Here is a 12,351-nt window from a genome sequence, read left to right as displayed (position 1 = left end):
TGACTCTCCACACACAACCATTTTGATGTATATGCCGTTCATGCCGAACATGTCGTCGAACCTGTCGTATATCACAATCGCCATGCTCTACCTTTACGTTTTTCATTCAGTGTGAAACACAAACAAACCGATTGTTAAAATGATCATCAAATATCGAAAGCATAGATGTTACGGCTCTTCCAACAAAACGGTACGTACCCAACCCTTGTGGGGTATATAGATTACAGTAGATCTTCCCTCAGTTCTGTAAGTAAAACTTACCTCATGGATGTCTGGATTCCTCCAAATTTCTTTGTTTAATGTTATAAGCAGCATTAGCGACTGTGTACAAAGCTAATCATGTGTGTTTGTGGTTTATAATATATTACAAGCCCGGCTACGCCGCTGTTAGACTTTTGGTCTTGTTTACTTTATCATTCCCTTACTCCCATTTTGGTTTCAGTGGTTTCCTGATCCCCCTCTGCCCCCCCCCCTCTTTTTGGTTTTCCTGTTACTCCTTTGATAAATTATTACCGTATTATTATTATTATTATTTTGGATGTTTTCCTCCCTCACCCCATTATTTACACATGTCACTCCGTTGCCCTTTTCGTCCTCTTGGTTTTTGTGTTTTTGTTTCGTCTCACCACTTTACCCTCCTTGTCTGTTCTCTTCTGTTTCGTTATAAAACTGGTATTGTTACTGTCAAGTTACAAGTGTGCTTGTGTATTTTCAGGTGCGGAATCAAGTCAGGGAGAGTTTTGAGGGTGGTGTCTTTTGGCGGAAATGCCTTGGAGAGGCTGCAACTTTGCATTCCTGGCTCTAGGAGTAGCCTTTGCAGGTTTGCAATCCCTCTACTGATGGCACTACTTTCATTCAACTTCTTGCTGCAACAACGCTGTTCTCTTAAATGTGCTTGTATTGTTGAATGTTGAAAAATCTCCAAGTTCACAAATATCGGAAAAAATTCCCCTTGTGTCGTGTATGATTTTTTCAGGAAGCTTTGGCCTTCTTTTCTAGATTATTCATCAGAATTTATTCATAAATTGCAGATTAAGAAATAATTTCAGTGATTTTGCAACTTTAGGAATGGCCTTGATGAACATCTTGAAGGTATAAAATTGTGATGAGTATTTGGTGAAACTTTTCTCTACAGCAATTCCTTCAGCTCGTGTTATTCCAGTGTTATGATCTTGAACACCAAACAAATGGGCTGTGACGTGCATATTTGTAACAACAAGCATTTTAAGGCCATTTTCCCTGCAAGAGCGGGGGTTAGCCTTGCGGTCCCCATGACAATCTTCTCCAAATTGTCATGGTTCTATTTTTGATGCAATGTTTTTATGGCCGGATGCCCTTCCTGACGCCAACCCTTTGAGTCGCCTCTTACGACACGCAGTACCTATTCTAAACCGGGGTACACACGGGGTACACTCGTGTTATTCCAGTGTTATGATCTTGAACACCAAACAAATGGTTTGTGACGTGCATATTTGTAAGGCCTTGCTTTTTTAATACCCACTTCGCATACACATGATAATGGGTTGTGTTAAATCCAGAGGATGCGAAATAAACGTATAAGCTGAAAATGATGCGACCAGCAATCAGGTGCTGCATATGAATGAATGTACTGAAAAGACTAGGGAGAGGTGTAGTGAGAAACAGGTACAAATTATTGTCAGTAATAAAATGGTATTCATGTGAGGTGTCGATGTATGTTTTTTTTTTTTTTTTTTTAAAGACTGTAATCTGTTTTTCTGTCTTTAATTCCTCCCCAAAGTTTCACAGAACCAGCCTTCGCCCAGCTTCACAGTCCCATCAGAACATGTCACAAGCACAGCGACCCACAACCCAGTAGTAACTTTGCCGAGCACCATTTTAATGCCGGGCAATCAGAGCACAACAGAAGCACTCTCGGAGTCAGTGCATCAGAGTGCAGTTGGGCTAACAGAAAAAGGCACAATGAGATTGGATCCATCTTTGCGAAGGGAAGCAATCACTTGGTCACATGTCACTAACTCTGCAAGTATTGTGAGCTTAAGTAGCCCAGATAGCTTGGAAGATGGAAAAGCTCCGGCGCCTCCTATCGTGTTGAGTGCCACACGGACACATCGACCCAACTCTTATGATCTACAGTGGAGACCAGGGCACGGTGGAGGATCCAGTCCCATACATGGCTATCTCATTCGCTACCGCATGGTGAGTTTTGACCTACAGTTTAGGAGGGAAACTTGGAACTTGCAGGAAGAATTTCTTTGTGCGATATTTGCAACTATTAGTAACTATCAATTCCTACTCATTGTGTACAGGTCCCAGAAAGTAGTTCAGAAGAGGTGTTGGGCACTGATGGATTGGCTTGGCAGACATTGCGATTGCCTTCAGACCAACGTCAATTTCGCCTTGCTCCCCTCCGTCCGGCCGCCTTGTATGAGGTTGAGATGGAGGCACGAGGTGTAGCGACGCATAGCTTACCTGCTATGTTTACCTTCCGCACGGGTCGTGGTACGTGGGTCTTTATAGGACATTGCGTCTCATCAAATGCTTCGTCACAGCTTTGTCAGCAGTCTTCGAGAACTTGACGGACCTCATTGCTGTACTTACACAATCGTTATACATGCAGATCGAGGAACAACAGGACGATGGCATGGTAGGTGGAGGGAGCAAGAACGGGACAAGGAAACAGAGCGAGAAGGAATTGAGGAACGCTTGGCACCAGAGCATACCCAGCCTGCTGAACCAGCAACCCACACCGGTATACAATGAAAAGGATAAAGTAGTACTGCTTAAATAACTTTAAATTGTTTCAAATATCATTATCTTGCTAAGATCATAGGGAGCCCTTTAGCCATGGCCGCTATGATTACCAGCTGCTGAAATATGCGCTTATGATTGGGTCATTACTTGTGACTTGATCTTGAGAATTTGAGAATAAAAGGGATGACTTTTAAAAGGTTTATATCCTCACAATGTTGTCTTTCAGCATATCACATTATACACATTTGATGCACTGGTCATTTCTTTCCATGATCATCCCTCTATATGGAATACTACCATACTCCATGATAAAGTTCAATTCATCTTTATTTATTTATTTTATATATATATGCTTCAAAAACTAAAAGACTGAAGTTTACTTCTACTCCAAGTTTACTTTGAAGTTTACTGAACCAAATCCAACCAAATTTTGCATGTTGCTTAAGGATACCCCAAGTTTGGTTTCTGTCTGGGTAGAATATTTGGGGGAGGGCGATTATGAAAGCGAGGGAGGGGGACTTCATTTCTCTATATGTAAATGTTTTGTCGTATAACTCCACCTGGCAGTATCCAGTTTTACAAATCCTCTTCTTCTTGTATATATAAAGAAAGTTTAAACAACTTAACAATAAGCATTACAGTGATGTTGAAATCTGAGTGAGAATAATTCAAAATTTTCATAATGTTTTCTTTCATTGATTTTAAGCGGAGGTTCAAACCAAAGCATCTAACACTGAGATTTGCAGCAAAGTGGAAGTGATTCTTGCTCACGCCATATATAAGCAGCATAAGCAGATGGTTGATGAAGGTGATGTGAGCTGACTTACATGAAGATGGAAGATTACCTCGGGCAAATTTTAGAGTGAATAGAGCAGAATGTTTCTGAAGTACAACGTGATCTCTTTTTATTAAATACGTCAGCACAGAGACGGGTACTTTTGCAAGTACTATCCTTCTATACTATTGAAGAGTAGCCGTGCATGCATGCCAGTTCCACCCATTGGTTGGACAATTCGCCTGATTCCACTCACAATTGCTATACTACAGCAACAATTTCGGAACCTTTTAAAATCACTCTTCAGAAACCTTTAGAATTACCTTTTCTCTCAAACAGCACTTTTACTGCAGAAGTTACACAGGTTTGCTATTATTTCTGACTATTTTCTCAAATTGTGAGTTGAACAAGCATCTGTGAAGTCAGAGATAGCATGATAGGGTAGCAGAAAACGTTACATATTTCGCTGCTTTGACATGGCAATGCCCTTTTGTTTTATGAGCAGGAGGAGGGTAACGGTGAAGGTTGGGACAACTTTGGAAGGGGGAGAAGAGGGTTAAGACTTTTGGTGGGAGTGGGCATGGGGATTTGAAGGCTTGAATACGGGCAGGGGATACATGCCTTAGGATTGGGAGGGGAATAGTGAGGACTTGGGGTTTGGGGGGGGGGGGGCGGAGGGAAGAGAAAGCAAATATGGGACAGAGTTGAGAATTTTTTGAAGAGTTGTCAGAATTGCATGTGTGAGTTTACTCTCTGTGGATGTGTGTATGTGTGCGTGCGTGCGTGCATGCGTGTGTGTTGGAGGTGGGGGGTAGAGGAGTGCGACGCTATCACCCTATGAGGAATGTTCTGGTATATATATAACTTGCAGAAGACCGTTGTAAAAATACCACGACAGAAGAGCCTTAGCGTTATTATATAGAAAGAGAAGAGAAGATCAGCCATCCTCCTGCCAGAAGCAAGGTTTGCTACGACAACGTGTACTGTTGCGCAGCACACTAACGGGACGTGAAGACCCGGATAAGTAACATTGGAGTTTTTAGCAATGTGGATGCCAAGGGCGACGAAGATGGGAAAAATCGAAGAGTGGTTTACACCATGGGACGAAAGCCTGCGTCCAACTGTGGGATCAGTAGGGGGTGGGAGCCATTGAGGGAAAAAGCCTTCAGCTCCAAAAGGACCAACCCCACTCAACCCATAGCGTATTATAATATAGATTTGACAAGTGCCTGTGGGTTTGTTTGTAGGTGTTTGTTGTTTGATTTCTATGTATTCCTAACTCACTGGGCGGAATGAGTTGAAAACTGCTGGTTATACTTAGGTTCTGCACGCTAAGATAATAATAGACGATTTTAAAACGTCATGGTCCTGGGAATTCAGGGTGGGGGTGCAAATTCTCTATGTAAATGTGTATCGTATAGCCAGACTCCCAGTTTACAAATCACAAGAAAACCACCAATTCTTTGCATCACATGCCAATATCGGCATCGTCGAAGTAGGGGAATTATCATACTAAATATCATAGTTTGTGTGTTTATTTGACTTGTATGCACTCTTGAACCTCTGGATGGAATGAGTTGAAAGCTGCTTGTTGTATTCGAGGTGAAAAAGGCAACTTTTAGGCAGTGGCAAAAAATTCATACTCCTGGAACTGAACCACCAGACGGAGTGAGTAGTGTATTGGTCCTCTGGGGTGAGGGGGGCAGGGGTACATGGGGAGTGGGGTGGTGCGAGAGGTGCATGGTAAGATTTTAAGGGTTAAATAAATTTATAGTCCCTGTGTGTTCAGGGTGGGATGAGGAGAGGTTTGGGGGGAGGGTGGGCAGGGGGAATTGTCTTAATGGAAAAATATTATGTAGCGCCACCTGGTGGAAGCCGGTTTTGCAAGTCATAAATCATAAAAGTTGGGGAAATAAGCCATCCTCAAGGATGGATTCTTTGATAGTTTACTAGACACAACAGTATAGGGTTTGCCTCTTTAACTCCCTCGCAAATGTGTTTATTTCATTAATTCCGTTGCTTTATTTTTATTTGTTCTCTAACCCGTAACCAAAGGCGTTGTTGGACACTGGCTCGAATGTTTTAGCTGTGCCCTGAATCCAATTGAACCCCTTGGCTACAATAGGCTACTTTATGGCTTTGAAGTCAGACTTTGAAGTCAGAGTCAGACGCATGAGCAAGCGCAAATTACAGGCAGGAATGACGTGTGTTGGAGGATACAATCATTTATCGTTTTGCAAAAATGCACAACAGATGATACACACTGACGCTTCTCAAAAATAAATAAAGGCAGATTGTTTACAAGTAAAACTTTTCCAAACCCTGGGTGGTGAGGGTTAATTAATAAGTAAAAGATGTGACATTTTGTTCAATATACAATACTTGAAATGTTTAAAGCAGATATAAAATGTAAGTTTGTGCTTTTACAGAATAAAGGTGAGTTTGTAAATGGATAAATATATATATATATATATATCTATATATATATATATATATATATATATATATATATATATATATATATATATATATATATATATATATATATATATATATATGTATATATATTTGTACTTTATTAATTATTTTAATTCACAAAGGTTGAAATAAATCTTTTTTTCTTCTTTTTTTCCTTCTTTCTTTTTCATATACTGCACATACAGTCCCGCGAAAAAGTAAGTACACCCCATGTAAAGTTTTGACTTTTTCAACACATTTCAACATACAGCTATTTGATCTTCATTTCAACAATATTGATAGATAAAGGTTATATAATATAACAAATATCATGAAACATTTACATTTTGTAGTCCATTGTATAATTTAAATAAACATAAATGCAAATTTCGCAAGTGGAAAAAGTAAGTACACCCCTACATTTATCACGACTTCAAATACCTAAAATTAGAATCAAGTGCACAAGCTCAGGTGCAAATGATTAGAACATCGTTAGAGAGGATCTTGGAGGAACCTGTCTTATTTAAACCTCAGACATTTAGTTTGGTTTGCTCTTTGTTGTTGAAGTGTGCGGCGTCACCATGCCTGGATCAAAAGAGCTCTCTGAGGCCTTCAGAAAGAAGGTTATGGATGCCTACGAGTCTGGGAAGGGATTTAAAAAGATCTCCAAACAATTTGAAATCAATCATTCGACTGTCCGGAAGATCATCTACAAGTGGAAAAGATTCCAAACAACTGCCAACTTGTTCAGGCCAGGCCGCACCAGCAAGTTCAGCCCGAGAGCAGCCCGCAAGATGCTGAAAGAAGTCTCTAAGAACCCCAGAATGTCATCACGGGACCGACAGGTAGCTCTTGCCACTGTTGATGTCAAAGTGCACGAGTCTACCATTAGAAAGAGGCTGCACAAATTTGATCGACATGGGAGGTGTGCCAGGAGGAAACCTTTGCTGTCCAGAAAGAACATCAGGGCAAGACTAAAATTGGCAATGAACACCTCGGCAAAGACCAGCACTTCTGGAACAATGTGCTCTGGACAGATGAGTGTCAGATGAGGACAGAGGGGGTAGAGCTATTTGGCCACAGTACCAGAAGACATGTTTGGTGAAAACCAAAGACAGCATTTTACCACAAGAACCTGATACCAACTGTAAAGCATGGTGGTGGAAATATTATGGTTTGGGGCAGCTTTGCTGCATCAGGGCCTGGGCAGCTCACCATCATAGAATCCACTATGAATTCTTCATTGTACCAGAGGGTGCTTGAGGATAATGTGAGGCCATCTGTCGGAAAGTTGAAGCTCAACCGAAGGTGGACCTTGCAACATGACAATGACCCTGAACATACCAGTAAATCCACCAAGGAATGGCTGAAAAGAAAGAAATGGAGGGTTCTGGAATGGCCAAGTCAAAGCCCAGATCTAAATCCCATCGAGATGTTGTGGGGGGATTTGAAACGAGCTGTGCATGCAAGAAACCCCTCAAACATCGCACAGCTGAAAGAATTCTGCATGGAGGAGTGGGCAAAAAATTATCCTAGTCGATGTCAGAGACTGGTAGACAGTTATAAGAAACGCCTACTTGAGGTTGTTTCTGCCAAAGGGGGCAATACCACCTATTAGAGCCAAGGGTGTACTTACTTTTTCCACAGAAGGAAATGGCATCTGTTAATTTTTTGTTGAATAAATTATTGCAGTCAATTCTTCATTGTTTTTTGCTCAATTAGATCACCTTTATCCATAGATACTGTTTAAATGAAGATCAAATATTGATATGTCCACATATGTTAAAAAGATTTTAAAAACATTTCATGGGGTGTACTTACTTTTTCACGTGACTGTAGTTGAGGCTCGTAGAAGAGCTAGAATTAGTACACAACAGGGCAAAAATAGCAGTTGAGAGAGGGGGGGGGGGGGAAACACCAACAGCAGAGCCAAAGGCCAAGGCAGAGGCAGACCCAGACAAACAATGGGTGTGGGGAGGAATGAGGAGCAGGAGAGGATGTATAGGATGGACAAGATGGATACAGTAGGAAACTCTCAGGAGGGAAAACTGGAAATTTGGAAGGAGAAGGGGTTGGGTTGGGATTAATGAGGGTAAAAAAGATCATGGTTTTGGATTTGTAACAATCAGAGATTGTGATGTACAATTGTCTTGAAGACCTGGAGGGAAGAATGAGACTGAAGAGGATGTGGAAGGTGGTTCCACAAGTGGGAAAAAGAGGAACAAATGAGTTTAGGTGAGCAGTGATCCTGGGTTTAGCTAGTTTCACCAGAATGGGGCCCAGCAGAAACCTAGGAGGGACACATCACAAAAAGAGCAGAATATGTAAAACCAGAACAGAGGCGATAGAATACAGAGACCACCGACGTCTGCTATGGTGAAGTGATAGACCAATAGACTCAGCTTCATCATTGCAGATTTCAATAATCTTGAAGGCCTTTGTTTCCATGGCATCAAGCTGAGCAAAGTGTAAAGCAGGGGAGTCAGCCCATAGGGGAGAGCAGTACCCCCATCAAGCTGTGGATGAAGGCCTTGCAGGTAGATAGGAGTTCAGGCGTGGCAAGGAATGACTTTGTACGATGGAGGATGCCCAGTTGATGGCTGGCTTTGGAGGCCAACGTTGAAATTTGGTTTGCCCAATAAAGGTCGTGGCTGATAAGGAGACCCAGCAGTTTAAATGACTGAACATCCTCAAAAGATTTGAGATTTGTCGAGACATATTTCAAGTGTTTGATCAGCTTGCGATTTTGTCAAGTTCTGAAAAGAGGGAAGAGACTGTAGCCTGCCTGTCTGAAGGATGAGGGATGTCATGGCAGAGCGTGGAGTCATCAACAAATAGATAGAGGATTTCCCAGAGAGTCACAGAGATCATTTATGAATATCTGGAATATGACTGGCCCCAGAACACTCACTTGTTCCAGAGACTTGGGCTTGACAGGGAGAGGAGATGAAAGGATTCCGTTGAGAGACGCATTGGCTACGAGAGGAGATGAAGTCAGTAAGCCATGTGTGGAGTTGGCCTTGGATGCTATAGGCAGAGAATTTGGAGAGTAAGTCAGTATGCCAGACTGTATCAAAAACACGAGATATGTACAGAAAGAGATGGCCCTGATCTCATTTCTGGCATTGACGGCCTCCATGCATTGTTGGGTGAGTAGAAGCAGCATGCCCAAGGTGGAGTGACCTGGTCTGAATTAGAATTTGTGATCTGAGCTGAGGTTGTTGGAGAAAAGGAATGATTTTATATCAACTGCGATGATGGATTCCATGTGTCCTTGCTGATGATTGGAAGTCAGCTGATATGTCCGTAGTTGTGAGGATCGGTTTTCCACCTTTTTATGTAATGCAATGATGTTGGATGACCTAGGGCAAGTGACAGGGTGAAAAGGGCAGAAAGAGGAAGTGCAAGAGCTGCAGAGCAGGATTTTAGGACACATGAACTGATGCCATTCGGTCCAGAAGCAGAGTCAGAGTCGAGGATTGACAGAAACGTCTCCACCTTCTCAGCTGCAAAAGACACAGACTCCATGAGCAGTTGGGTACGACAGAGAAGGATGGGTTGGGGTTCGGGACACAATATTTTAAAGCAAGCACAGAATTGAGGCAATCGGCTTTGTCATGAGCGCAACATTTATAAATACTTTTGAAGGGATTTATTTTATCGTGTGCCGAATAGTGACCTGTGAAATGATCCTCATGTTTTATCAACGTTTTACAACCCGATCAATCGCTTTACCATACATGTGATTGCGGAGGTTTTGAATTGACGATTGTCTTGTAGGCTAACAATATTGCAAAGTTCAAGATTGGCTTATTGCTTCATCGCTCGTCTTTAGTGTACATGAGAATAACATAAATAATGAGCTGAAATTGTGTCCTTTCCTGTTACTTAGTTCCTGAGGCACCTGACCGGCCAACTGTCACAATGGCGACAGCGACCTCTGCCTATGTGACATGGATTCCACGCGCCAATGGTGGGGCACCAATCACCCGCTTCCATGTTCAGGCAAGACGTCTTGGTGGTGCAGGTGCTCCTGCCAGGCACAACGACTGGCATGGTGACTGGCACACAGTTGTGGACAACGTTCCACCATCTAAGTTATCCGTTGAAGTGACGCAGCTTCGGCCTGGTAAGCAGATGATTGCGACCCGGTTGGCAATTGCTTTAAATGTTTTTGTGTTATTTCTCAGTAATAACCTCAGAGTGGGTCCCGGTGTCGGGTCGTCCGCATGTACGTTCGTCCATTAACATTTGACTAAAACGTCTTCTCACAAACTACCCGACCGATATGGACCAAATTTGGTACAATGCATCGTGACAGCAAGGTCTCATAGGGTTGTGCTCCTATCCGGATGTGCCTTCTATAAAGGGTGTTTTGCCCCAAATATTGGTATTTCATTCAAAAATATTCTTCGAACAAACTGACAACCGGATCAGACCAAACTGGCCATGCAGCATTGTAACCATGCCATAACCTTAAGTTGTACTCCACATGGCCGTATCTCCCCTGGAATGGGGGCCACGGGCTCCCTCCCCTAATCCTTCATATCCACGAAAAAAATATTTTCCTCACAAACTACATGACAGATTATATGCACCAAATTTGGTATGATCCATCAGAACAGTAAGGTCTCATGGGGTTGTGCTCCCCATCTGGATCTGCCCCCTATAAGATGCTGAAATGGGGGTTTTGCCTCAAATTCAGGTAATGTATTTTAAAATGTTCTCAGAAACCATGGGGAAATAGCCGTCAGTCCTCCATTAGGCTATTTATATCTCGTCGATGTTCCATCTAACTTTCATGTAAAAGGTTATGATTTTTTTATTGTTTTATTTTAACTTTACTAGTACACCGGCTCACTGCGGGAGTGGCAGGAAGGGTCATTCCTCTTTGGGGTATATACAGTCACATGACAAAGTAAGTACACCCCCCATGTAAAGTTTTGACTTTTTCAACATATTTCAACATACAGCTATTTGATCTTCATTTCAACAATATTGACAGATAAAGGTGATATAATATAACAAATATCATGAAACTTTTACATTTTGTAGTCCATTGTATAATTTAAATAAACATAAATGCAAATTTCGCATGTGGAAAAAGTAAGTACACCCTTGGCTCTAATAGGTGGTATTGCCCCCTTTGGCAGAAACAACCTCAAGCGTTTCGCGTTTCTTATAACTCGCGTTTCGCGTTATAAGCGTTTCTTATAACTGTCTACCAGTCTCTGACATCGACTTGGAGAAATTTTTGCTCACTCCTCCATGCAGAATTCTTTCAGCTGTGCGATGTTTGAGGGGTTTCTTGCATGCACAGCTCGTTTCAAATCCCCCCACAACATCTCGATGGGATTTAGATCCGGGCTTTGACTTGGCCATTCCAGAACCCTCCATTTCTTTCTTTTCAGCCATTCCTTGGTGGATGTACTGGTATGTTTAGGGTCATTGTCATGTTGCAAGGTCCACCTTCGGTTGAGCTTCACCTTTCCGACAGATGGCCTCACATTATCCTCAAGCACCCTCTGGTACAATGAAGAATTCATAGTGGATTATATGATGGTGAGCTGCCCAGGCCCTGATGCAGCAAAGCTGTCCCAAACCATATTTCCCCCCCCCCCCCCAATGCTTTACAGTTGGTCTCAGGTTCTTGTGGTCAAATGCTGTCTTTGGTTTTCGCCAAACATGTCTTCTGGTACTGTGGCCAAATAGGTGGCCAAATACTGTGGCCAAATAGGACTCATCTGTCCAGAGAACATTGTTCCAGAAGTGCTGGTCTTTGCCTCGGTGTTCATTGGCAAACTTTAGTCTTGCCCTGATGTTCTTTCTGGACAGCAAAGGTTTCCTCATGGCACACCTCCCATGTAGATCAAATTAGTGCAGCCTCTTTCTAATGGTGGACTCATGCACTTTGACATCAACAGTGGCAAGAGCTACCTGTAGGTCCCGTGATGACATTCTGGGGTTCTTAGAGACTTCTTTCAGCATCTTGCGGTCTGCTCTCGGGCTGAACTTGCTGGGGCGGCCTGGCCTGAACAAGTTGGCAGTTGTTTGGAATCTTCTCCACTTGTAGATGATCTTCCGGACAGTCGAATGATTGATTTCAAATTGTTTGGAGATCTTTTTAAATCCCTTCCCAGACTCGTAGGCATCTATAACCTTCTTTCTGAAGGCCTCAGAGTGCTCTTTTGATCTCGGCATGGTGACGCCACACACTTCAACAACAAAGAGCAAACCAAACGAAATGTCTGAGGTTTAAATAAGACAGGTTCCTCCAAGATCCTCTCTAACGATGTTCTAATCATTTGCACCTGAGCTGCTGCACCTGATTCTAATTTTAGGTATTTGAAGTCGTGATAAATGTAGGGGTGTACTTACTTTTTCCA

The 12,351-nt window shown here is 42.4% G+C and overlaps 1 protein-coding gene across 4 annotated transcripts in view; it reads left to right on the top strand.

The window, feature by feature from the left end:
* Positions 1 to 12,351, top strand: part of BOC (BOC cell adhesion associated, oncogene regulated) — a 129,745-nt gene that overhangs the window by 91,566 nt on the left and 25,828 nt on the right. For all 4 annotated transcript variants that reach the window (XM_068124883.2, XM_068124892.2, XM_068124875.2 and 1 more), the window contains 5 exons: positions 716 to 820; positions 1,760 to 2,178; positions 2,289 to 2,481; positions 2,600 to 2,731; positions 9,858 to 10,094. In XM_068124883.2, coding sequence (XP_067980984.2) covers positions 766 to 820; positions 1,760 to 2,178; positions 2,289 to 2,481; positions 2,600 to 2,731; positions 9,858 to 10,094 — 1,036 coding nt within the window. In that variant the 5' untranslated portion in view covers positions 716 to 765. The remainder of the gene's footprint in view (positions 1 to 715; positions 821 to 1,759; positions 2,179 to 2,288; positions 2,482 to 2,599; positions 2,732 to 9,857; positions 10,095 to 12,351) is intronic.

This window comes from Myxine glutinosa, chromosome 1, assembly GCF_964187855.1.
Source record: "Myxine glutinosa chromosome 1, kmMyxGlut1.1, whole genome shotgun sequence".
NCBI lineage: Eukaryota > Metazoa > Chordata > Myxini > Myxiniformes > Myxinidae > Myxine > Myxine glutinosa.
The sequence above is the reverse complement of the archived record's forward strand: the minus strand, read 5'-3'. Positions and strand labels throughout refer to the sequence as shown.